Here is a 26,421-nt window from a genome sequence, read left to right on the forward strand (position 1 = left end):
GAAAATCTTCATAGACATAACTCATAACTCACAGGGTGCTACCCTTAGCAGTACAGACTGGACCAGGGTGGCTGGAGGACAGGAATGGGGACAAATTGTTCATCCTTTGTCCTTTGTTGGTTTATTTATGGTAATTTGAATAACTAGTAGGTAGGAATGATGTATTACCTATTCAATACTTAAATAATTATTAAGAACCAAGCAGGGGTTGGGGATGTGGCTCAATCAGTAATGCGCTCGCCTGGCATGCGTGCGGCCCGGGCTTCGATCCCCAGCACCACATACAAACAAAGATGTTGTGTCCGCCAAAAACTCAAAGAGAAATATTAAAAAAAAAATTCTCTCTCAAAAAAAATGTTAAAAAAAAAAAAAAAAAGACCCAAGCAACCAGGCATGGTGCTACATGTTTGTAATCCCAGGGACTCAGGAAGCTGAAGCAGGAGGATTGTTCCAGGCCAGCGCAAGACCTTGAATTAAAAAAATAAACTAAAATAAAATATAAAGGACTGGGGATGTAGCTCAGTGGTAGACCACTGCTGGATTTAATATTTAATCCCCAATATAACAGAAACAACAACCACAAAAACAAACAAACAAACAAACAAAAAAAAACACCAACAACAACAAAAATACAGTACTGGCTGAAAGCACAGACTTTGAGGATTTTATTTTTGGTCCAAATTTGGTTTTATTTTTGCTTCTCAGTTTCCTTCTGTAAAACGAGGATGATAGTAAAGTCTTACTCTGAGGGGTTGTTGGAAGGATTAAGTGAAATAATACATGCCCAAGTGCTATCATCCCAGTAAGGGTAGGCTAAAGGGGGGTGGGCAGACGCCTCTGCAGGGGTGGTCTCAGTTTGACCGTCAGGGGTGGGAGGAGGGCGGGGATTTGGAGTTAGGCGCAGCACAGCAGAAGTCTGTCTGTCTAAGTGGGCTCTACCTCCACCAGTCACAGTGGCCCTCCCCTGCAAAATGGGCACACCTCCCTTTCTCCTAAGATCAAAGGAGCTACTAGGTGGGGACAATGCATGGACTATCCAGGGCAGCACCCTGTGACTTGGGAGTTATGACGATGAAGATTTTTTCAGGACGAGCCTTTCTCTTTTTCTTTCTCAGGCTCAGGGCAGAAGTTTTCCAGTCTGTCCCCTCTGCACTCCACCCAGGTGGGAAGTGAAGATTTTTTTCTTCTTGTTCCAACCCTCGGGAAGATGCAGAGAGCCCTAAGAAGGAGTCCCTGAAGCCCGGGCGAGTCTCCCACTAGCGCTTTCATAGGTTCCCCTTCTCTCCTTCCTTCAAAAGGATCCTGACACCAGACAGCCACGTTGAAGGTCGCGGGCGCGACTCCCAGGCCGGCTCGTGGGCGGTGCCCGCACATGCGGAGTCTGCCACCCACCGGGCGAGCACCGTACTGCAGGCGCGGGTGCAGAGACGCCCCGTCCAGCTCCGGGCTGCAAACCTTCCTTTCGCTCTAGGCCCGAAGGGTCCCCGCCCTCAGGCGGCTTACATTCTAACTAAAAAAACTACCAATCTCAAAAAATAAAAAAATAAGATAATAGTAGTATTCAGGGTGGCATACACCTGTAATCCCGGCAGCTTAGGAGGCTGAAGCAGGAGGATGGAGAGTTCAAAGCCAGCCTCAGCTAGTTAGAGAGACACTAAGTAACTCAGTGAGACCCTGTACCAAAATAACAAACAAAACAGTAATAACACCAGTTGTTGCTATTTGTTCAGCCAAGTGCCAAGTGCTTTACATGAAAGTTCATATTCAGTCTTCCCAACCATCCTAATAGTAGGTACTATTTTTTTCCTCATTTGGCAGATGAAAAAAAAAAAAAACTGAGGCACAGAAAGATGAAAGCATTGGTAGAGGAAAAACCCACAGAACCAGGAAGATTTTAATCCAGTTTTGGTCGGGCACAGTGGCTTATGCCTGTAATCCCAGTAGCTGGGGAGGTTGAGGCAGGAGGATAGCAAGTTCAAAGCCAGCCTCAACAATTTAGTGAAGCTCCAAGTAACTTATCAAGGACCCTGTCTCAAAAAAAAAAAAAAAAAAATCAATGAAAAGTGTTGGGGATGTAGCTCAGTAATTAAACGGCCCTAGGTTCAATCCCTGGTACAAAAAAAAAAAAAAAATCATTAAAAAAAATTCAGCTTTGAGAACCTAGGTTCCTAACCTTTTTTTTTTTTTTTTTTTTTTTTTTTTTAATGCCAGTTCTGTGTCCTCCCTCAAGGGAATTCAGAGGAATGGAAGTCGGTAGGGGACAGATCTCCTGGAGCTCATAGTGAAAAGGAGAAAATAGAATAGTTCTAGTACAAGGTACATTGAGCTTAAATATCACTGGGGAACCAGGGGCCAGAGGGCAGGAGGTAACCGGGAAAGGCTGCCTATGAGAGGTGAAGACTGGGTGGGAAGTGCATTTCCAGCCAGGAGACCCAGTTGAGCAAAGCCTTGGATGCAGACGCGTGAATGAACATCAGCAGTGACCAGGATGAAGATAGAATTGAGCACCAAGTTCTAGTGGGTTACAGGGATAATGATCCCTGGAGTCTTCTCCAAAAGCTGACAATCAAGGTAGGCAGAGATCTGGGAGGTGAACTGTAGAAATAAGCAATAGCTACCCTTCACTGTGCACTCTCCCTGTCCTGGGCTATCTAAACTATCACATTAAACTCACAGTATCTGTGGAAGATGGTCAGTTATTAGCCCCATTTATAAATTAAGGAAAGGAGGCTCAGAGAGGTAAAGTGGATTGATTGCCCCAGGCCCTCCTGGTAGGAAAGAATAGGGCCAAGTCTCAAAGCCACTTAGCCCAGGGTCTGAATCTAGTGCCCTAACCTGCATAGCTACCCGATTCTGCCTGCCTGGATGAACAACCCCCACCATCATCACTTGTGTCCCTAGAAAATAGACTCTCACGTTCAGCCCTCTCTGCAAACCTCTAGATATACACTGTCAGGGATCTTTCTTAATTGCAAAGCTGATTTCCTCCCTCCTAGCCTAAAACCAAGGCTTCTCAGTACCCTTTAGTCAAGATCCTGGGGCTGGGGGTGTGGCTCAGTGATAGAGCACTTGCCCAGCACATAGGAGGCCCTGCATTCTATCCCCATCATCATAAGAAACAAGGAGATCCTAACTCAGCATGGCCCACAGGACCCTGGAAGGACCAGTCCTTGAACCCTCACATCTCCAACCTTAAGGCATTGGTTGGAATTCTGGATTTAGTACCCCCAATTTTTTTTTTTCCTGGAAAACTCTTTCCTTCTTCCTCCCAACCCAAACTTATCCCTGACTCTCTAACTCATGTGTGTGTGTGTGTGTGTATGTGTGTGTGTGTGTGTGTGTGTTGGGGGGAGAGGTGTCACCTCCTACAAGAAGCCTTCCTGACTGCCCCCTTCAAAATTCATACCAAATGCACTTCTGCTTTGCTTCCATACATCCTGTACCTTCCTCCCTTGATCATGACAATACCAACAATCAACTTGTTTTTTCTTTTAGACAGATTCTCACTGTGTGGTCCTGGCTGTCCTTGAAATCCTGGGCTCAAGTGATCCTCCTGTCTAAGCCTCCCAAGTGCTAGAACAACAGGCATGTGCCCACATTCCCAGATTAACAAGTATTAAGCATTTGCTTTTTTTTTTTTTTTTAATAGCAATGGGGATTGAACCCAAAGGAGTTTAACCACTGAGCCTCATCCCCAGCCCCCCCCCCCCACTTTTTTTTGGAGACAGTCTCACTAAGTTGCTCAGGGTCTTACCAAGTTGCTGAAGTTGGCTTTGAACTTGCAATCCTTCTGCTTCAGCTTCCTGAGCCACTGGGATTACAGACATGTGCCACCACACCTGGCTTTTTTTTCCTTTCATTTTCTTTTTTTAGACAAGGTTGCTAAATTGCTGAAGCTGGCCTTGAACTTGCCATGCTCCTGCATGTGCCACTGTGCCTGGCTGAGCTTTCACTTGGTGCCAGGCATCGTTAAGGTCACTTGAGTTAACAAAGCAGCTTCTTATAGTGGTTAAATGTGCCTCTGAATTTCAGTCTTGGCTGTGTCACTTATAGGATGAAACTTAGGCAAATGATTTAATTTCTTTGTACCTCAGTGGCCTCATCCCTAAAATGGGGATATGAATATCACCTATATCAGCAGAGTGTGGTGGTGCACACCTGTAATCCCAGCGGCTTGGGAGGCTGAGGCAGGAGGATCACAAGTTCAAAGCCAGGCTCAGCAACTTAGCGAGGCCCTAAACAATTTATTAAGACACTACCTCTAGAGGCTGGGGATGTGGCTCAAGCGGTAGTGCGCTCGCCTGGCGTGCGTGCGGCCCGGGTTCGATCCTCAGCACCACATACAAACAAAGATGTTGTGTCCGCCGAAAACTAAAAAGTAAATATTAAAATTCTCTCTCTCTCTCTCTCTCTCTCAAAAAAAAAATAATAATAATGATACGTTAAAAAAAAAAGACACTACCTCTAAATAAAATATAAAAGGAGGGCTGAGGTAAGCGCCCCTGGGTTCAATCCCAGGTATTAAAAAGAAAAAAAGAAAAAAACCCACCTATTCCACAAATGCCACTGCTGTGTCCCAAGTCCAGGCACACAGTTGAGACCCTAATTGTTATGAATTAAAGACACTGAGCAGTTCGGTCAAGGTATGGAGAGGGTGGAGGTAGTGGCCACAATTCCCTGGTTCTCCTGAAGCCTGCTGGAAATATGCTTCAGTGCCAGCTCCTTCTCCCAGGATTAGTTGCTTGGTGGACAAATGTTTATTGGATCAGGAATGAAAGGTGCTCTTAGCTGGGAGAAACCAGAATAGAAGGAGCATGTGGGATGTCCCAGAAAAATTTCTTCTTAAGTCCTGTCCTTGGCTGGGAAGCCCCTCCTGCCTCACCCCAGCATCTCCTTCCACCACCAGCGGCTGCCCCAGCATGGAGGTGTTCACTATCACCTCCCTGTTTCAAGGAACTAGGGCATCAGAGACAGCCTGAGTGGCCTCAGCCTGAGTGTAAACATCACCAGCTGCCAGAGAGGATGACGTCAAATCCCGGCCTGGCTGCTTATGGCCTTGGAGAAGCTCCTTACACAGAGAGGCTGGGTGTCCTGGGGAGACTGGGTGGCATGTCCCCGTGAGAGGGAGCACGTGCAGATCTGCCACCTCAGCACCCCAAGAACAGAAATTTCTAAATCATTTTATTTTTATCAACTTGTATTAATTGTGTATATTAATAGGGATCAGCGAGATATTTCCACATGTGCAGACAGCATATGCTGATTCAATCCGAACTCCATTTATCCACCTTCCCCACCAAACACACATCCTTCCCAACCTCTAGTAACCACTATTCTCCATTCAGTCATGGAGACAGAAATTAACAGTTGTTCTTTTCTTTTCTTTTATTTCTTTTTTTTTAAGTTGTTGATGTACCTTTATTTTTTATTTATTTATATGTGGTATTGAGGATCGAACCCAGTACCTCACACATGCAAGGCAAGCGCTCTGCCACTGAGCCCCAACCCCAGACCCAACAGTCGTTCTTTTTCTCACTGACTCCTATTTAGAGCATCAGATCAGCATGAGCTAGATAGGGTGACCTCTTGGAGTTGGTTTATTTCTAAACCAAACCCTGTATGGCTAAGAGGCTAAGAGAAATATCAGGAGTGCTTAACTGCCTAGGTCTGCCACTTGCCTAAGTCTGTGTGACCTTGGGCACTTTCCTGCACATCTCGGGTCTCAGTTTTATTATTTGAAAAAAATGGGGAGAACAGTATCTACCATGGTTGGTATTAATATATACTCAGTGAGTGCCTATCATGTGGCATGTGCCAGTGCACAAAACTGAATCCCCGCCCCTGTGGTGTTTGGTGGAGGAAGACAGACAATAATTCCATGAATATTTAATATAGCAGATGGTGGTGAGTGTGATGAAGATGGATACAGCACCGCAAGGCGGATAGAGTGTCAGAGTCAGGAGGGGCTATTTCTCTTCCACCAGGGAAGGTCTCTCGGTAAGATGAATTTTAAGCAGAGACCTGAGTGCAGTAAGAGAGTAATTCACTAGGCTATCTGGGGAGAAAACTCTGTCAGGCAGAGAAATAAACACATGCAGAAGTCCTGAGGCAAGAGCATGCCTGATATGTTCAAGGAAAGGCAAAAGGGCCAATGTAGCTAGAAATATTTAGACAGCAGGTGGTGGAGATCGGAGGGATGTCAGAGAGATGATTAGGCTCAGGTTAGGTAGACCCTGGTAGCTCACGTTACGTATTTATTGTTTACTCTGAGGGAAATGGGAGCCATTGAGGACGATGAGGAGAGGAGATAGGTGACTTGACTTAAAGGATTCCTCTGACTTTGATGTAGAGAACAGATCACCGGGGGATGGGGCAGCAGGGATATCAGGAGGTTGTTGCAATTGTCCAGGTGGGAGATGAGAATACCTTTGACTAAATGAGCAGCAGTGGATGGTAAGTGGTCAGATTCTGTGTATAGCTGAAGGAAGAGTTGGCGGGATTTATTGATGGATTAGATATGAAATTGTATTTGTGGTGTGTATGTATTTTGTGTGTGTGTGTGTGTGGCGGGGGGTCGTTTTTGACCTGAAAGAAGTGGTGGTTTCCTGATGTGGGGAAGATAATTTCCACAAACTGCTTAGCACAGATTTGGGCACACAATAAGTCCTCAATAAATATTCATATTTTTTTCATATTGATGATTTTGGTTTTCTGGGCTGGCTAAATTTGGTCATCCAAGGCTTTGCAAATGCTGAGTATACCTGTCAATAACATCATACCTATCATGCCTGAGTATGTACTGTGTCTTCCAGCATGTGATAGGCAGAATCTTTACTCAGCAGTGTGCCACTCTGCAAGGTGTAAGAAAGTCCTGTGAGAGAATGAACATTTGTTGATCTTTTCTGGAAGTGCTCAGGATAGAACCTAGAAGCCTGGTGCATGCTAGGCAGGTGCTCTACCACCCAGATACATTTCCAGCCCATTTGTTGAATTTATAACACATTCCAGGCAATGGATATTTTTGTTTAATCCCATCTTCCCGACTAGAATGCAAGCTGCATGTGAGAGAGTGATAACAGCTCTTGTCGACTACTGTGTACACCTAGCATATAATTGACATTTTAGTTAATATTAAATGAGCACCCTCATTATTACAGTTGAGTAACTTCCCAAGGTAGAGTTTTTTTTTAAGTTGCTCATGCGGATCTTGAAGGTGCCATTCTCCTGCCTCAGTTTCCATAGTTAATGGTATTACAGGTGTGCACTACTGCACTGGGTGAAGCTGGGTTTTGAAAAATATCTGTTGGGTGAAGGAATGCGTATTACAGTCTTGTCTTGTTTTTTTTTTTTTAATATTTACTTTTTGGTTAGACATAATACCTTTATTTTGTTTATTTAGTTTTATGTGGTGCTGAGGACCGAACCCAGGGCCTCACGCATGCTAGGTGAGTGCTCTACCGCTGAGCCACAACCCCAGCCCCTACAGTCTTGTTTTAAAGAGGAAATCTAGTTGGCAGCTGACAGATCAGGGATTCAACCTAGATCAACCTCGATTTCCTGATCCCTGAGCTTGGCCCCCTACCTATGGTTATGCCCTGGTTATCGTATCAAACACTGTTTGGGTTTAACGATACCTGGGGAGTTGATGATCCTGATCACACCATGAAACTTAGAAAGATATAATTCTGGGTCAGATAGTAAAGCTCTAGTAATATGATCTTAAATGTTCGTGTTCATGGAACTGCATGACGTGAAAGCATTCGTTTCATCTAACTTGCCCCCAGGTGATCATATAGGCTGTAATGGAGAAGATGTGAGCTCAGTCTTTAAACACTAAGGGTTCCTGTGTGTCTCTTACCCCAAGGGTTATTAATCTGAAGCACAAATACTCCTAGAAGATCTCTAGATCTTCCCCCAACCTTGCTAAAACTGTGTGTACTTCAATGCAGGTAAATTTTTAAAAAAATTATTTTATTTTTTTGATATTGGGAATTGAATCCAGGGCCTTGGACATGCTACACAAGCACTTTACCTAGCTCACAGGTGAGTTTTTTTTTTTTTTTTTTGTGTGTGTGTGTGTGTGAAAATGCTTCAAAGCTTTCATTTCATCCCTAAAGGAGCCTACAATCAAAAAGTTTGCATTCAGGCTGGGGTTGTGGCTGAGCGGTAGAGCGCTCACCTAGCACGTGCGAGGTGCTGGGTTCGATCCTCAGGACCACATACATAAATTAGACAAAATAAAGGTATGTGTCCAACTACAACTAAAAACAATTTTTAAAAAGTTTGCATTCATCATACGTGTGTGTGTGTATTTTAGTGTGTGTGTGGGTCCAACCCAACTCCACTCCCATGTTTGGCCAGTGCTTTGCCACTGAGGCACATCCCCAGCCCCTATACATATATTTTTAAACTTTCATTATTTTATTTATTAAAATTTTTGAGGCGAGGCTGGGATTGTGGCTCAGCAGTAGAGCTCTTGTCTAGCGCAGGCGGGACCTGGGTTCGATCCTCAGCACCACATAAAAATAAAGGCCTTGTGTTGTGTCCATCTACACCTAAAAAATAAATATTAAAAAAATTTTTTTTGAGGTACTTGGGATTGAAGTGGAGAATTCTAGGCAGGTGCTGTACCAATGAGCTACACCCCCAGCCCTTCTTTTCTTTTTCAAAGTGTTTTTAGACATGTAGAAGGAAGAAAAAAGAAAAAATAAAAAGATGAGAAGGAAAAAAAAATTGCCTCTACAATTTTTATTTCTAGAATTTTAAGGGAGAGAAAGCCAGCGTGACCAGAGTCCAAAAGTTGAGGATGTTGAGCCGAGATTAGAATCCAGATTTTCTGGTACCAATTCTGGTTTCGATTGCTATAAATTGTATTAAGCACCTGCTATGTGCCAGGCACGATTCCAAATCATACCATTTCCAGATAGAATTCTGAGAGTGCTGCAACGGCAAACGCTTGATAGCACAGAATTTATATTCCAGTGGGGGGGGGGGGACTCAGAGAAAACACTGGGATAACGATGACAGTGATGATGGTGTCAGATGCCATTAAAAAAAAAAAAAAAAACGCCGTCAGAAGAAGGCGAGTAAGAGGAATGGCATTTTGGACACGGTGGTCTGCGCTTGGAACTTCCAGTTGCTGTCCATGGACTTCCACTAAGACAGCGACCAGAGAGTGCGGGAGCCGCGTTCGAACTTCCCTTCTGCGTTCCCAAGGTGGGACCGCAAGGAGACTGGAAGGAACACGCATGCGTTAGAAGAGAGGGCGCATCCTAGAGGAATCGGCAGAGCGCATGCTCTGTTGGACTCGGCGACTCGGAGGATTTTGACAAGGTACTCCTTCGTGGGGATGATAGCGCGCAGGGTCCTCGGGCTCGGTTAATGCCATTGAGAGGTGTCGTCCAATAGGAACTTGTGTTTTAGGTCTTGGTCCCGCCCTCAAGGCTCTTTTCCTCTTCCGCTTCCGGCTCTCTGGTAGTCCTGGTCAAAATGGTGGCGGCGGCTGTATCTGCGTCCCGCCTTTCTAGACTGCTGGGTCGGTCTCGCCCACAGGTGGGGCGGCCTATGTCGAGTGGCGCCCACGGCGAAGAGGGCTCAGGTACTGGGGTTGGGGTCGGCGGGACGTGCCGCATCCCCACACTACCGTCGCGGGGCGGGACTGTGACCTTGGGGGAGGGAGAATGATATCCGGGCAGGTCTGCCAGGGCTCAGCGGTTGTGACCCCTTTGCAGCTCGCATGTGGAGGGCCCTTACTTACTTCGTGGCGCTCCCGGGGGTGGGAGTGAGCATGCTGAATGTTTTCCTCAAATCGCACCATGGAGAGCACGAGAGACCCGAGTTCATCGCCTATCCCCATCTCCGCATCAGAACCAAGGTACGCCCTTGCAGTTGTCCGTTCTCTTTTCATTGCGTGTGCCCTAGTATAAGTTCTTTATGCTCTAAAAGCGTGGGTGCCTGGCGTGTACAGTTTTTCGTCTAATTGTCGCAATCAGAATACTTATATGCTCCCATTTCATGGAAGGGAAACTGTTTGGGGTCATGTCATTTGTTTCCAAGGTCATAACTGTGAGTGCCCTTCAGGTTTCCTTTTTTCTGATGCATCCAACGTTTTGCGTTCTGTAGTTCTATGAAACAGCTGTTTGTTGCATAAAACTTGGGAGATTTGGGAAACCTTTATGGAGTGGCAAGGTCTGAACATAGCTCAGCTTTCTAAAATCTGAGCATCTGCCAGGTGCTACCTTCATAATAAAGAGACTGATAGCTTCCTCTACCCCCTACAATACCTATTTTGTTTTCCCTTTGGCTATTCAACTATGGCAGTCATTTGTTTAACATCATCCTTGGGCACTATCCACTAGATGGCAGTACTGTTCATCCCCCAATGTCTCCAAATACTACCCCGTGTACCCTGGAGGGGCAAAAACCACCCTGGGCTGGAAACCATTGCTCTAGAGTCATGCTTTTCAAATGTGGTGAGCAAAGTAATTGAGGGTGGTTTGTAGTTTCCCAGTCCAGAGAGTGTTTTAGGTCTGGGATAGAGCATAAAATCTTATTTAAATAAGTATCTCCTCCACTGTACCATTCTGATACAGGCGATTTGAGAACTACACTTTTTCTTTCTTTACTTTTCTGCAATACTGGGAAGGAACCCAAGGCCTCACACATACTATTTAAGTGCTCTACCACTGAGTTATATCCCAACCTGACTTTTTTCCTCCTCACCCAAGACAGGGTCTCACTGCATAACCCAGGCTGTTCTCAAACTCATGGGCTCAAGAAATCTTCTGATTCCACTGATATATGCTTGTAATCCTAGACACTTGGGAGGCTGAGGCAAGAGCATTGCAAGTTTGATGCCAGACTCAGCAATTTAGTGAAGCCATGTCTCAAAATTAAAAAATAAAGGGGCTCCTGGGTTCTCCCTCCGCCCCCCCATAAAATAACAACAACGAACAAAACTTCCTTTCTCCAACTCCTTAGTAGTTGGGGGATTATAGGCATGCATTACCATGCCAGGTTTAAAGATTACACTTTCACAAATCTAGCACTGGAGGAGTGGGATTGTGGCTCAGTGATAGAGTGCTCACCTAGCACGTGTGAGGCCCTGGGTTCGATCCTCAGCACCACATAAAAATAAATAAAATAAAGATATTGTGTCCAACTACAACTAAAAAATAAATACTTAAAAAAAAAAAAAAATCTAGCACTGGATATACTAGTTACCAGGGAGAGTCTTGTAACAACTAACTTGAGCACTCTTTTTCTATTGTCTATTTTAAGAATGGCCCCTGGGCCAGGTGTGGTGGTGCACACTTACAATCCCAGCTACTTGGGAGGCTGAGGCAGGATGATCTCAAGTTGGTTAGAGGCCAGCCTGAGCAATTTAGTGAGACTGTCTCAAAATAAAAAAATTTAAAAGGCCTGGGAATATGGCCCAGTGGTAAAACACCCCTGAGTTTAATCCCTGGTACTGAAGAAAAAAAAAAAAAGACCCCTCCCCCCCACGGTCATTATAGGAGCTCTCTTAAATTATGGGAATGTTGAAATACGCTAATAAAGGACTTACTTTCCATTTTTCTTTTGCTTTTTGTATGTTACCGTGTTCTAAGTAGTTCATGGCAGTATTCTTTCTGAACTGTTCTCTGGAAGTATCTAATTGACATCTTCATTTCACAGCCCTTCCCCTGGGGAGATGGTAACCATACTCTATTCCATAATCCTCATGTGAATCCACTTCCAACTGGCTATGAAGATGAATAGAGCATCTGGACCATTACTCAGGCACTGGGGACCACAGCACTGGTTTGGACCATTACTCTGCATGAAGACCAGAAAAGTATATGGGACCTTAAGTTCACCTTACATTCATCAATTGATGACCATTATACTGATTTTCCATCCCTTTGAGGCAGGAGATGGCTTAAATAAATAACTTAAACTTAAATTGCCTTGAGTGAAAGTACATTCTTTATTTTTTCTTAGAAATTAACATTATTGTTATTTCTGTTTCTGCAGTGAAGGTCTATGTCTGCTTTTGATAGTATTTAAGATCCAGTTCACCTCACTAAATAACTATAACAGATTCTTGGTTTCTTGTGCCTAGGGTAGATAAAGCCAAGGGACCAGTGTACAGAGCACCAGAGCTAATGAAGTATTAAGAGAGGTTCCTGACAGACTGGGGGTGCCAAGACATTTAATGGCCAGCAGATTGACTGCAGTTTATACTTGAGATACCTGCGATTCAGTAGGAGGTGCTTCCTCTGGGTTTCAGCTTTCTCATGTCCTAGTCCAAAGCATTTGGTGCAGAATCCTCTGCATGGTTGGAAAATTTTCTTCAGAGGAGTTGTTTTCCTCTTGGGGTTAAGATTTAGCATCTTCAAGGTTGGAAAGGCCAGAAACCTTTAGAAATACAGTCAGTGGGACACATTTCTGCTTGGTAGTCTTGGCTTTATTTATTTCTGAAATCAAAATGATCCCATAACCATTAAGAATGAGGAGAAACAGGGCTGGGGCTGTAGCTCAGTGGTGTAGCACTAGCCTAGCATGTATGAGGCACTGGGTTTGATCCTCAGCACCACATAAAAATAAGTAAAACAAACATGTCCATCCACAACTAAAATATATATTTTTTAAAAAGAATTAGAAATAGTAATAGTTACAAAATTGCCTTGAAAGGGTGATAAATTTATCATCAAAATTGAAAACTTTTAAAGTAGCTGAGGTAGTTAGAGTCACATCTGGAGAAGATGAAGTCAAAATAGGATAAGGAACAGTCAGAATTATTTTTTGAGTAGCAATTTAAATATTCCTTTTGCCAGAATGTGTCCATGAAGCAAGAAAGCTATTAATATGGGGATATTTTAGACTTAACAATAATTTGAATATGATAAGCTTTTAAATATACATCAAAGAAGTTTCTTGAGATGGGATCTTGCTATGTTGCCCAGGCTGGTCTCAAGCTCCTAGGCTTAAACAATTCTGCCTCAGCACCCCAGTGGATGGAACTATTGGCACATGCAACTTGAAGGATTGTTTTGGTTTTTGTTTGCTTGTTTTTGGTACTGGGAATTGAACCCAGGGTGCCTTGTCACTGAGCCATACCCCCAGCCCTGTAATTTTTTTGGGACAGGGTCTCCCCAAGTTGCTTAGGGCTCACTAAATCTGCTGAGGTTGGCTTCAAACTTGTGATTCACCTGCCTCAGTCTCCTATTCACTAGGATTACAGGTGTGTGCCACTACACCCAGCAAAGAATTCTTAACAGATCTGTTTTGGCAATCAGTGATAATATATGCTGTGGCGAATACCTGTAATCCCAGCTACTCAGGATGCTGAGACAGGATTGATTGCAAGTTTGAGGCCAGTCTAGGCTGCTTAGTGTGAACCCTGTATCAAAATGAAAAATAAAAAGACTGGAGATATAGTTCAGTATTACAACACCACTGGATTCAATCCCCAGTACTGCAAAAAAGAAAAAAAGGAATCATATTTGCATTTTGTGATATACCATCTTGCACTCAGTTCCTTTTTTTTGGTATTGGGGATTGAACTCAGGGCACTCAACCATTGAGCCAAATCCCCAGCCCTATTTTGAATTTTATTTAGAGACAGGGTCTCACTGAGTTGCTTAGCTCCTCGCTAAATTGCTGAGGCTGGCTTTGAATTCACGATTTTCCTGCCTCTGCCTCCTAAGCCACTGGGATTACAGATAATGCACCACCACACTTGGCCGCACTCAGTTCTTACAAAGCTGTTGTGCTAGTAGCCAGTCTGAATTTAGGATAGAAGTACTTAACAGTACTTAATTTCAGCTTGCTGTCAGGCTTTCCTTAACTGAGTAACAAATAAGTAAACATGTATGTATATATCCAATATAGATAGATACATACACATATATATATGTATACACATACATATATACATTTAGTGGTACTAAGGATTGAACCCAGGGGCACTTCATTGGGCTACATCCCCAGTCCTTTCTATTTTTTCTATAATATGTTTTGAAATGACATTAAGGGCCAGTCACATTAAATATGAAGTTCTAATTGGTCAAGTGGAGAAAAAAACAGAATTTAGGCCTTCTGAAAATCAACTTCATACTATCTTTGGGCATATAATAATAAACCAAATTCTTCAAGATAGGTATTTGTGGGGATTACATTACTTTCTAGAGTATGTAAATAATCATCTGTTCCTGACATTTTCTGGTAATGAAATACAAATTTATTTTAAGAAAGTGTGGTGGGGTATGGTGGTATATACCTGTAATTCCAGCATCTCAGGAGGCTGAGTTGGATCCTTTTTCAGCAGGATCACAAATTCAATACCAGCCTAAGCAACTGAGCAAGGCCCTAAGCAATTTAGCAGACTTTGTCTCAAAATAGGGTTAGGGATGTGGTTCAGAGGTTAAGTACCCCTGGTTTCAATCTTCAGTACCAAAAATAAGAAAATTTTGTGTAGACTACTATGATATAAATTTTTTGGAAAAAGTGAGGTTTCTATACCTCACCTCTACACGGTTCTACACCATATTACCTAAGTTAGACAAATCTTCACTTTTTCTTTTTTTCAGAATTGTGAAATTCCACCCAGGGCCTCACACATGCTAGGCAAATGCTCTACCACTGAGCTACATCACCAGCCCTGTTTTTTAAATTTTATTTAGAGATAAGGTCTCACTGAGTTGCTTAGAGCCTTGCTTTTGCTGAGGTTGGCTTTGAATTCACGATCCTCCTGCTTCAGTCTCCCAAGCTGCTGGGATTATAGGTGTGCACCACTGCACCCAGCCCTTTTAAAAAATTTTTAATTAAGATTAGTGTTTCACTAAGTTGCCCAATCTGGCCTCAAATTTGCAAACTTCTCACCTCAGCCTCCCAAGTAACTGGGATTATAGGCTGTGCCACCACACCAGCTAATTCTCATTTTTTTCTTCAGCTTTAAATTATAAAGCACAAACCTCTTCAGTGTATATATGAGATTATGTAGGGTAACAAAGTAAAAGGTATTCCATAAAGTACACTTGAATTCCAGGGGCAAATAATGATAAAAACTAAATGTTAAAATTTATTTCATCATCATGATTACAGACATTATATATAGGGCAGGGTGGGCAAACAAGGCAAATGAAGAAAGCACCTTTCCCCTCCATTTAACCAGATGCAGCATTTTGACATTTTTATGATATGCAGGTTGACTTAATTCATTAACTTGGGTTGATAACTGGCAATAACAAATTTTTGTAGTTTGGATTCTTTTGCCATAGCAACTCCAAGTAACGTAATTCCAGAACTATGCTGTGAGCTCTGAAATGGTGTTCATTTTAACATTCTTGAAGCTTTCATGTCTTAATTGGACACCTCTTATTAAGGCAGGGAACTGTTAAAGAATGTCTTCCTCTTTGCTTACCCAGGCCACCAGCAATCTTTTTCAACTGTTATAAAAATAAACTGGATGAAACTGTTGTGCCTGGATCCCTTTTTTAAAGCATTAGCTCCCTGAGAGAAGAAAGAAGTCCTAACCAATTGTTTTCATGAACAACGACCCCAGTACAATGTACCTAATGTCCTTTGCAGCAAAACCAAGAAGTCAGGCAACCCTGCTCATCTTGACTAGTTTATCAATAATTTATATACAAGATATATTTAAAGCTGATTTCAGACCAGGTATTGCAACCATAATCCCAAGAAACTGTTCAGTTTTAGCCCACTGAGGTTCTGGAAGATGCCAGATCAAGTGAGAAATCATCTCAAAGCAGAGTGGTGGTTCATCATCTTTTACAAGTGAGAGGAAAACATCAATAGAGAAGAAATGAAACAATTTCCTCCTATATTAATTGAATCCTACAGCTATCTTCACAGCCTTAGTTGACAAAATCCAGAGTCCTCAATTTCCTGATACAGGGATCCATTTTCAAGGTGACAGTTAATATCAAGAAGAGTTTTCAGGCTTTTCTTTGCCATGGCCCATGAACTCCAGTCCTTCAATAGGAATCTCTTTCTCTTTTATTGCTTTCTGATGGAAAAAAGAAAATACATTATAAAGTTGTATAGGAAACTTAAAATCAAAACTTTGTAAATAAAATGTGTTGCCACAAAGGTAAAATCAGAATGAACTACATAGGGGCTGGGGTTGTGGCTCAGTGGTGGAGCTTTTGCCTAGCATGTGTGAGGCCCCAAATTCGATTCTCAGCACCACATAAAAATAAATGAAATAGAGGTATCCTGTCCAACTACAACTAGAAAATAAACATTAAAAAAAAAAAAAAAAGAATGAACTACATAGACTCACAACCCAAGATTCAAATGACATACTTTTTTAACATTACCATTATAAAGAAAGCAAGTGTAAGAACAGAGAGATTCAAAAGGAGTTGCGAAGGGAACCGTTAAAATTCAAAATTCAGAAGTGAAATCTGACAAATGCCATCCCCACTATTTTAGTGATAGACATGAGTTCAAATCTGGATTCCAGGGCTTACTGGCTTTGCCAGCCTCACTGTCCTCATCTGAAAATAGGGTAAAGGCAGCAACTCCCTGGTGGAATAACAGAAGGATATTTTAGGTTAATTTAGGGAAATGCTTTTCCCAGGGCTGTTTTTTACAATGCAGAGCACTTATACGCCCCTTGCGCAAGAATGAAGCTTTATTAGCTCCAGTTAGTAACCGGTCCGAAAAACAGGCCAAGGAAGGAATTATACGAAAACAACGGGATCCTCCATAGCGTGGAACAGGCCAGAAGACGGTAACCACCTGGCCCACCCTACAGTAACAGTGGAAAGGTGCGCCACGGGCAAAAGAATCACGGAAACCTAGTACTAGTGAACTTAAGCCAATTAATTTACGCTTCTGAGTGTTAGTTTCCCACATATAAAATACAGATAACTGTGGCCATTTTGCAAGTTCAGGAAGAGCACCTAAAAAATGAACCAACGAATGTACTGTGCTCCGTAAAAAGTAAAGCATTGCAAAAACGTTGAACCGGAGAGACATTCGGGGGACTCAGTGGTGATGGTAGGGGAGAGGGCTGCTGCCACCGGCCTCACTGCGGCTTTCTTCCACCCTCCTGATGCCAACGTCCGTCAGACGCGAGGCTTGTGGCTGGGGACACAGCGGAGAACGCGGGGCCTAGGGGTAGACCAGGACTCGGGTGCGGCTCACCTGCACGCACTGCTGGTAGCGCTTGAAGAGGTCGGTGCACGGATCCCCGGAGCCGTCTCCCTTGAGGAACTTTTCGGCAAACCAGCGATTGAAGCACTGGTCGTACTCGCGCTTCATGTCGGTGCAAGCCTCCCCGACGCTGTTCATGGCTATGGCGGAGGCGACGGAGGCGCACTCTGATGTCATCACTCTTAAACGTGTCGCTGGGCAGTTCATTTGGGCGCACTACGGGGGCCGAAAAGGGAAGAAATGTGGGCGAGGGCGGTGTGGCTGGCTCTTCGGGTCCCGCTGGGCGGGCGCCGGGGCTTCACCTGCCAGGCGGATTCTCAGGTAAAGGCCAGGGGCGTCTAGGAGGGCGGCTGAGAGATGGCCTAGGCCTCTCCGTGATCCACGTCCCTTCCATATCCCCAGGGAAGCGGGCGGATCACGGCCGACGTGATTGAGCACCTGGAACGTCTAGCGCTGGTGGACTTCGGCAGCCGCGAGGCGGTGGTGCGGCTGGAGAAAGCCGTCGCCTTCGCTGACCGGCTCCGCGCGGTGGACACTGACGGGGTAGAGCCCATGGAGTCGGTACTGGAGGACAGGTAAAGTCGCTGCGGTTTCCGAAGGCTTGACTGTGGGCCTTCACAGCGGTCTGTGGCGGCGGTTAATGTGCCGTTTCAGAGGGTGAAAGAGCTGTAGCGCGATTGGGAGTTTGCCCACTGTCACCCCGCTGGTAAGTGGCTTCGTTCTTCGCTTTGTTTATTATGGATCCTGTCACTCCCATTTAGAATCCACGAGTCCTCCCAGCGTACGGAGGGGCGAAATCCGAACTGCTTGTTAATCATCATCACCTTTCAGTCCCTACATTAGTCCTTGCCTAACCAATCTGACATACTAGTCCCTCCCTCTCTATACACCGTCCCGCTCCGGCTTTATTTTGTATTTTGTATTTTTTTTTTTTTTTGCTACTAGAGATTTAACTCCAGGGGCTCTAACCACTTAGCAACAATCCCAGCACTTTGTTATTTTCAAAAAATATCCCTTTTTCAAAAAAAGGGTCTGGCTAAGGTGCTCAGGGCCTTGTTAAATTGCCAAGGCTGTCTACTTGCGAGCCTCCTGAGCCGCTGGGATTAAAACACACTGGCTTCCTTAACTGCTTTCCCACTAAGTCAAGTTCATTCCGTCCCTGGGATCTTTGCATTTGTCCCCACCCGTTGCATAGCATTCTCCTTCTCGGCACTTGATTCTCAGCTCTTCTAAGAGAGCCTTTCCTCACCGCTGCAACTGCTCTCTCCTTCCAACCGCTCACTCTTTATCCTTTTGTTTCCTTGACATTTTATTTTTTACATATATAATCTTTTTTGTTGTTGTGATATTTATGTGGTGATGGGCCTCATGCATGCTAGGCCAGTGCTTTACCACTGAGCTTTCTCCCTAGCCAACATTTTATATTTTGTTGATTTATGTCTCTAATTATTACAATGTGAGCTAATTTTCTGCCTTGATTAGTGTTATTACTGTTTCAAAAATTTAAATGTACAATGTACAAATTGACCTGATGTTTTCTTATGGAAAGATATGTGAAAGTCCATCAAGATACAGATGCAAAGAGTTGGGAATCTAGCTCCAAGGTAGAGCACTTGGGAAGCCCTGGGTTTAACTCCCAGTTGGTGGCAGGGGGTGGGAAAGAAAAAAATAAAAATGCACAGTGTCCACTGCAAAACTGTTTATAACACCCCAAACCAAGCCAAACCCATAAACAACCTAAATAAATAACAAATACATCATCATACAATGTAATATTTGGCAGTTGTTCAAAATAATGTAACTTAACTAGCTGGGCAGAGTGGTGCTTGCCTGATATCTCAGTTATTTGGGAGGGTGAGGCTGGAGGGTCACAAATTCTAAGCAAGCCTCAGCAACTTAGTCAGACCCTACCTCAAAAATGAGGCTGGGGATGTGGTTCAGTGGTGGAATGCCCCTGGGTTCAATACCCACTACCTCCCTAAAAAAAGAAACATGTTATTTATATGACATATTATCAGCATATAAGTCAAGTAACTGTGTATATGGAAATGTCTCCAAGGAAAGCTAGGCATGGTGGTGCACACCTGTAGTACCAGCTACTTGATAGGCTGAGGCAGGAGGATTGGAAGTTAGAGGCCAACCTGGGCAACTTAGCAAGACCCTGTCTCAAATTAAAAAGAAAAAAGCAGGGGTGCTGGGATGTAGCTCAGGGGTAAGGGCCCCTGGTTCTATCCCCAGGACCTGAAAAAGAAAAAAAATTAAAATAAGCCAGGTGCGGTTGTGCACACCTATAATCCTAGTGACTGGGGAGAGTGAAGCAGGAGAATCACAAGATAGAGGCCAGCCTAGGCAACCTAGTGAGACCCTGTCCCCAAAGAGAAAAAGGAGCCAGATGTAGTAGTGCATGGCTCAGGAGGCTGAGGCAAGAAGATTGCAAGTTGAAGGCCAGTATCAGCTACTTAGTGAGGTCCTAAGTAATTTAATGAGACCCTGTCTCAAAATAAAAGGGGCTGGGGATGTAACTCAGTGGTTAAGTTCCCCTGGGTTCAATCTCCCTAGTATTTAAAAAAAAAAAAAAAGTCCCCAAGATACATTCAATAAAAAGGCCAAAAATTAGAGTATTTGATGCTTTTATGTAACCTATTTTTATATTCTATATATTCTTTATACAAGAAATACTGTTAACCAGTTTTAAAGGAAACAGGAACTTGGATGTGGTGGCCAACACTGTACTCCCAGCTACTCCAGAGGCTAAGGCTAGGGCTTTGCTTGAATCTAGTTCAGGGTCAGCCTAGGCAACACAGGAAACTGGTCTTTTTTAAAAAAAAAAAAAAGGTGGGAATGTGGAAGGAAACTTTATACTATATATATTTTATACCAGGGACCCCAAACATAAAGGCCTAAGGGGGAAGAATAATACCTAGTGAAGTAGTGTAGTACAATTTTCGGGGGTAGGTCATTGACAAACTGGCTTGTGAATACAAAAAGGATATAGCTTCTACCCACCAATTGTTGCTAACTCTTAATACAACTTAAAAATAAAAATATTCTTTTTTTGTTGGGGAAGGGGTACTGGAGATTTAACTAAGGGATAGTCTACCACTGAGCTACATCCTAAGCCCCTTTTAGTTTTTATTTTGTTACAGGTTCTCACTAAATTGTTTAGAGACTCATTAAGTTGCTGACCCTCTTACCTCAACTTCCTGAGTTGAGCAGATTTGCTAGGATTAGAAATGTGTGCCACTGTGCCCAGCTAAAAACAGTCTATTTTGAAAAGCATCCTGGATTCAATCCCTACAAAAAAACAAAACAAAAAAACCCCACCCAAAACCATGAATTTTTTTTTTTTCTTGTTGATAGATCTTTTATTCATTTATATATGGTGCTGAAAACCAAACCCTGAGTGCCTTACACATGCCAGGCAAGTAAGTGCACTACAGTTGAGCCACAGTCCCAGCCTGAAACTATGAAACTTGAGGTGACCATTCCAGATACAAACCATAATGAGTTAGGGTCTTTTTCAGGACATGTGGCTCTCGTGATGTTCAATAAGCTGATAATCACTTGTATTTATACATCTATATGAAGGTTGTTGATTGTCTACTCCTCTCCTCATGCTCATGCAGGGAGCATATTTGGTTTTGCTCCTGATGTTTTTAATGCCTAGCACTGAGTAGATACTCCATTTTCGCTGAATGAATTTTTTTTTTTTTCTTTTTTGGTATTGGGGATTGAACCCAGGGGCACTTTACCACTGAGCCACCTCCTAAGTCCTTTTTGAGACAGGGTCTTCCCAAATTGCTTAGGGCCTTGCTAAACTGCTGAGACTGGCCTTCAACTTGTGACCTTCCTGTCTTCAGCCTTCTGAATTGCTGGAATTACAGGTGTGCACCACTGCACCTGGCTGAATGAATGTTCTTTACTAATATCGTTGTTAAAAGAAAACAGAACAAAGAATTCAGGGTTTCCTAAGTCACCAGTGTGTAACTGTAAAGAAATGCATAGCAGCTGGGAAGAGGACAGGGTGGATATAATCTATTACATTTCCATTAGAGTTTGTGAAAAAGATAACAAGGAAATTGCAGCTGGAATCTCAATTTGGCCTGTTACTGACCTGCACTGTCTCCATAAATTTTAAATTGTTTGGGTTAACAATTATTATTATTTAAATGTGATATTTGTGGGATTTAAATTTTTGAACAAACTGACTGAATCTGAAACAGAACCTGGTAAAGTGAAGACAGGTATTCACCAGGGTTTTAGGAAATAGTCAATACTAGGTGTAAAAGTCCTGACTGGCCAAGAGAAATTTCTTTGCATACTAATAACATATCATTTGGTTTGAGCTAAAAAGCATTAGTGTGCTTAATGTTAGGGACTTTATATGCATTATCTCAGTTATCACAACCTTGAAAGACATGTTTTTAGATGTAAAGGCTCAGAATTTCACAGGTACTAGAGAATCCTCTTCTCATTACCCCTAGGTGCACGCCTATAATCCTAGTGGCTCAGGAGGCTGAGGCAAGAGGATTGCGAGTTCAAAGCCAGCCTCAGCAACTTCAACAATGCTCTGAGCAACTTATGTTGTAACTTGCGAACCTGTCTCAAAACAAAAAAAGGGATGAGGATGTACTTCAGTGGTGAAGCATCCCTGGGTTCAATCCCCACTACTAATCTACCCCCACCCCTGGAATAAAAATAAAAAGAGCTTTGGCAGAACTGGCCCATCAGCTAGCCCAAGGATCAGCAGAAGCACAAATGAGTCACTTTTCTTTATTCTGTGCTGTCACAGCACTTTCCGTGTTTTTTTTTTTTTTTTTTTGTTGTTGTTTTAGTAGTATTTTCCTCAGCTTCTGGTGTGATTTGTTTTGGAGCTTTAGTGGGCAGGGAATTTTTTCTTAATTATTTTATTTTTTTAATTGTAGTTGGATACAATGCCTTCATTTATTTCTATGTGGTGCAGAGGATCAAACCCAGGGTCTTGCATGCGCTAGGTGAGCACTCTGCCAGGGTTCCTCATCTGATCAGAACACAGAAAAAAAATGAAGTATTTTCTTCATTTCTTTCAAAAATAGTACATAACTAATGTTAGCCCCGATGCATAGGAAATAAATCAATCTATTCACAAAATGGATGCCTTAAGAGTATTTATATTAACTTATCTTTTTAAAAAAAATATTTATTTTTATAGTTGGACACAATACCTTTATTTCACTCATTTATTTTTTACATGGTGCTGAGGGATCAACCCCAGGGTCCCACACGTGCTAGATGAGTGCTCTACCGCTGAGCCACAACCCTAGCCCCTATATTAACTTATCTTGTAGAACTCTAATTGAGAAAGGAAGTGTACCTTTCTCAAGCAATAACTGACCTGAGGCACAGCATCCAATCCCCAATACCACAAAAACAATAAAGACCAGAATAGTTCATTTGCTTCTGTTTTAAATAAGATCCTGGTGTACAGGAAAGTTAAGCAATTTGCCAAATGAAGGGGTTCGCTGTGCCACTAGAAGAGGTGCTGGTTTCATTAGCACATGATGAAGAAGAAAATGGGGGAGGTGTGTATCTATTAGGAATGACTTCACTGTAAATAGTAATTAAGTGGAAATGTGGTATTTATTTAAAGATGTGAATTTTGTTTTCCTGGGAATCTCACTTACATAGGAAACCTGTATCCAATGACTGAACAAATCAATTACTATTAAACCTGTTGGGAAGCAGTGGCTTTTAAGCTTCTGTTGTTGATAGCAGAATCTTTGTCAGAACATTCAAATACTTCAAATAAGTGATGGAGACCAAGGTATAGTAGGTTTACTGGCTCTTTCTGAAAATTGAACATGCCATTCAGCACCTTCTTTTTTTCTTCAGCACCCACTTTTTACTGCAAGGAATGTGGGCCCATCAATATCAGATCTTTTTTTCTTTAAAATTATTAGTTGTTGATGGACCTTTATTTATTTATGGTGCTGAGACTTGAACCCAGTGCCTCACAAGTGCTAGACAAGGGCTCTACCACTGAGCCACTACCCCAGTTCTAATTTTTTTAAAACACTTATTTTTTAGTTGTAGTTGGACACAATACCTTTATTTCACTTATTTATTTTTATATGGTGCTGAGGATTGAACCCATGGTCTCACACGTGTGAGGCGAGCACTCTACTGCTGAGCCACAGCCCTCCCCCCACCACTTTTTTTTTTGGCTGCTAGGGATTGAACCCAGGGCCTTGTGCATGTAAGGCAAGCACTGTACCAGCTGAGCTATATCCCCAGCCCCTGGTCTTATTTTTAATGCCATTATTTTCAATCTTCCCAGCAATCATGAAGCATTTTACCTGGGTTTCAAGCCCCAGTATGACACGGGAAAAAAAAAAAAAAAGACATATTAAAAGAAAAAAGAAAGTCCAGTGGTTACCTTTATGGGTGGTTTTTATTTTTGTTCTCCAAGTTGTCTTAAATGAATGCACAATCCCATTAAAAATACCAACACACAGCCCTCATTTTTTGAACAAACTTAAGGTCTGATAAGATCACTCTTCAAGGCCACAGTTAAGATAGATTAAGACCAACTCTCGTAGTATGAGTAAATATTTGTTGTTTCTAGCTCTGGGATGGATGCCAGGATTCTTTTAGTCCTTTCCTAAAATAATCTTTTAACTTAGCCTTCATATACAGGCAGCCTTTGCCCAGGTATTCATGTTATTCCTGCCCTTCTGTGACAAAATTCAAATCCCATTAGGGACAGGCAGAGTGGCACACACCTGTAATCCCAGTGACCTGGAGGCTGAGGCAGAAGGATCTAAAGTTGGAGGCCAGCCTCAGCAACTAGCAAAACCCTATCTCTAAATTTAAAAAGAAGAGATGGAGATGTATTTCAGTGCTAGAGCCCTTGTCTAGCTTGCGTGAGACCCTGGGTTCAATTCCTTGTACCAGTGGCAAAGAAAAATAGATTCTGAAAATTAATTACCACTTACCTCATAGTTGTTGGGAGAATCTATAAACTGTAGATGAAATATTTGGTCTACTCCTGATCATAGCTCCTTTATCCTGGAGCAGTGACCATAAATCAAGAATATGCTGTTCCCTTGTTCTCCCGTTCTTGACCTTGTCCACTGCCCTAGAAGCCCCATTCTCTCCAATGGTAACTTTGAGCTTCTGGGTTTTGTAGATGTCTGTACTTGAGATCCGACAACATAGCAGAAGGCAACTGTGCTGAAGAACTACTGCAAAACTCCCATCATGTGGTGGAAGAGTATTTTGTGGCCCCCCCAGGTATGTGTGGCATTAGGAGGGCAGTAGAGTCCAGGTATCATACTTACTCTATGGTGTAGTAAGCAATGGGAAACAGCAAAACAGGACTGGGGGTTTATGGTGGGTGGCAAATCTGAAGCACTGCCTAAGGAAATAGCTGGCATTCACTGCTTCTTTTGAGACCATCAAGCAGGAATGTGAGCCCATTTTTCCAGAGAATGTGGGTATCTGGCATTTTTGTAAGATATTTGCAAAATTTTAATTGTTGGCAATCAATTCAAATTAAAAACAATGAAGTACTATGCAGGCCAAATAAAACATACCTACAAGCCATATTCCTGGAGACTGTCATCTTTAACCTTACTGTAGGAGCTTTAAAAGAACTCCAGGCCAATAAAATCCAGAATCATGGGTAGGTTGAGTGTTTTTATCTCCTGTGCATATGTGTCAGTACTCAGAGCTGCTGCACCCCTTTGGCAATTGAGAATGGGACATCTCTTGGGGGAGAAGCGTTCTGGGCAGCCTCCACATAAAACATCAGCTCTAGTCAGTGCAGAGGTTACCTCTTCAAGGGACTCATTAAGACCATCCAGGTTAGGACAGTTCTGGTTGCCACAAGGATAGAAAGGCAGGCTAGCAAACTTACGACCTAATTCTAAAACATGCCTTTGATTCACTTAGAGACAAGAAATTTTATAAACTTGTCATTGCTTTAGCAGATGATTACTGATCAAATACGTACTAACTTCCAAACAAACCTTGCTTCAGACCACTTGTTGGAACAAAATGAATGCAGTCTATCTCTACTCCTTATTGAAAAGTGTGCATTAACTTGGCTTTACTTATAACTGTAATTCTTTCAGATACCCAGGAAAATGGGATTGAAGCCACACTTACTTCCATGAAAAACAAATGATTAGTTAGATCTGGCTAGAGCCAGGTAGATAGCAGGTTCAGCTGTAATATTCTTTCCTATTGTTTTCAAACAGGTAATATCTCTTTGCCACAGCTGGGTGAACAACTGCCCTTCCCAACAGACTCGAGTAGTCATTCTGGGAAGGGGATACCCCATGAGCATGTGGAAGAGCAATGATGGTATTTTGTTACTGTGAACCCTATCGTTCCCACTTTTTTAATCACCTGAAAAAAATGGATGTTTAAGCATTTCTTAGTATCTGACTCTTCTGAAGACAGAACTGGAAAAAATCTGGCCAAAACAAGGCACTGAATTCCTGATGGTAAAGAACAAGTCAGCTTCCAAGGAAATCAATCTTGTACTTGCTTGCAGACCTGTTCAGTATGGAAAACATTATTTCCTCCTAAAAAACTGTCTACCAAACTATATAAGTGAACTTGTATATATATATATATATAAAAACTCTGGTAGAATATTAATAAAAATCTGATAGACAGTATCTGATTACTGTGACAACCTGAGTTGTCATCTATCTTTCCCTTACCAGTTGTACTTACATTTGTTCTTGGGTATTCACCTTATTCAGAAAAAGAGGACTAACTTTCTGCTCAGGTCTTAAAAGTGTTCAAATTGGCTGGGTGTGGTGACACACCTGTAATTCCAGCCACTTAAGAGGCTGAGGGAGGAGTACCACAAGTTCAAGACCACCCTCAGCAACTTAGTGAGGTCCTGTCTCAAAATTTAAAAAAAAAAAAAGTAGATTATAGCTTGAACTCTTAACCTAAAACCTTCTTCCATCCCACAAAGTGATTATATGCAAATATGTTACTAGTTTCTCTTTCTGGAAAAAAAAAAAAAACTTATAAAAATAAAAATAGTCCTGGAGCAGGCTGCAGTGGCCATCACTTGTAATCCCAGTGGCTCAGGAGGCTGAGGCAGGAGGATCCCAAGTTCAAAGCCTGGGGATATGGCTCAGCGGTTAAGCAACCATGGGCTCAATTCCTGCTACCAAAAGAGGAAAAAAAAAAAAAAAGCCCTGGGCATTTTGATTCTTCCCATTCCCTTATCTGCAATGCTCCCTTTTTTTT

The 26,421-nt window shown here is 42.6% G+C and overlaps 3 protein-coding genes across 4 annotated transcripts; 2 read left to right on the forward strand and 1 right to left on the reverse strand.

The window, feature by feature from the left end:
- The first annotated feature begins 9,452 nt into the window (after positions 1–9,452).
- On the forward strand, positions 9,453–11,944 carry Cox6a1 (cytochrome c oxidase subunit 6A1). Its single transcript, XM_027923395.2, has 3 exons — positions 9,453–9,598; positions 9,732–9,874; positions 11,677–11,944. The coding sequence occupies exons 1-3, from the start codon at positions 9,490–9,492 to the stop codon at positions 11,758–11,760; spliced, it is 336 nt and encodes a 111-aa protein (XP_027779196.1). The 5' UTR covers positions 9,453–9,489; the 3' UTR covers positions 11,761–11,944.
- Positions 11,945–15,038: 3,094 nt separating this feature from the next.
- Positions 15,039–17,449, reverse strand: Triap1 (TP53 regulated inhibitor of apoptosis 1). Its single transcript, XM_027923228.2, has 2 exons — positions 17,158–17,449; positions 15,039–16,012 (listed from the first exon to the last, which is right to left on the reverse strand). The coding sequence occupies exons 1-2, from the start codon at positions 17,371–17,373 to the stop codon at positions 15,929–15,931; spliced, it is 300 nt and encodes a 99-aa protein (XP_027779029.1). The 5' UTR covers positions 17,374–17,449; the 3' UTR covers positions 15,039–15,928.
- Gatc (glutamyl-tRNA amidotransferase subunit C) lies at positions 17,391–25,832 on the forward strand. 2 transcript variants are annotated; one of them, XM_071617136.1, is made up of 5 exons: positions 17,391–17,487; positions 17,569–17,741; positions 22,092–22,160; positions 24,335–24,438; positions 25,407–25,832. In XM_071617136.1, the coding sequence occupies exons 1-5, from the start codon at positions 17,407–17,409 to the stop codon at positions 25,508–25,510; spliced, it is 531 nt and encodes a 176-aa protein (XP_071473237.1). In that variant the 5' UTR covers positions 17,391–17,406; the 3' UTR covers positions 25,511–25,832. The 2 variants fall into 2 exon arrangements, with proteins under 2 accessions (XP_071473237.1, XP_027779028.1); XM_027923227.3 differs by lacking the exon at positions 22,092–22,160.
- The last annotated feature ends 589 nt before the right edge of the window (positions 25,833–26,421 follow it).

The sequence above is a fragment of the Marmota flaviventris genome, chromosome 1 (assembly GCF_047511675.1).
Source record: "Marmota flaviventris isolate mMarFla1 chromosome 1, mMarFla1.hap1, whole genome shotgun sequence".
Lineage (NCBI taxonomy): Eukaryota > Metazoa > Chordata > Mammalia > Rodentia > Sciuridae > Marmota > Marmota flaviventris.

Excerpts from the sequence above, each read along its gene's own strand:
- Cox6a1 (XM_027923395.2), top strand. The coding sequence starts at position 9,490 with ATGGTGGCGGCGGCTGTATCTGCGTCCCGCCTTTCTAGACTGCTGGGT. Across the intron at positions 9,599-9,731 it reads CCACGGCGAAGAGGGCTCAG|CTCGCATGTGGAGGGCCCTT; the intron begins GTACTGGGGTTG and ends ACCCCTTTGCAG. Across the intron at positions 9,875-11,676 it reads ATCTCCGCATCAGAACCAAG|CCCTTCCCCTGGGGAGATGG; the intron begins GTACGCCCTTGC and ends TTCATTTCACAG.
- Triap1 (XM_027923228.2), bottom strand. The coding sequence starts at position 17,373 with ATGAACTGCCCAGCGACACGTTTAAGAGTGATGACATCAGAGTGCGCC. Across the intron at positions 16,013-17,157 it reads GCTACCAGCAGTGCGTGCAG|AAAGCAATAAAAGAGAAAGA; the intron begins GTGAGCCGCACC and ends TTTTTCCATCAG.
- Gatc (XM_071617136.1), top strand. The coding sequence starts at position 17,407 with ATGTGGGCGAGGGCGGTGTGGCTGGCTCTTCGGGTCCCGCTGGGCGGG. Across the intron at positions 17,488-17,568 it reads CCTGCCAGGCGGATTCTCAG|GGAAGCGGGCGGATCACGGC; the intron begins GTAAAGGCCAGG and ends CCATATCCCCAG. Across the intron at positions 24,439-25,406 it reads GTATTTTGTGGCCCCCCCAG|GTAATATCTCTTTGCCACAG; the intron begins GTATGTGTGGCA and ends GTTTTCAAACAG.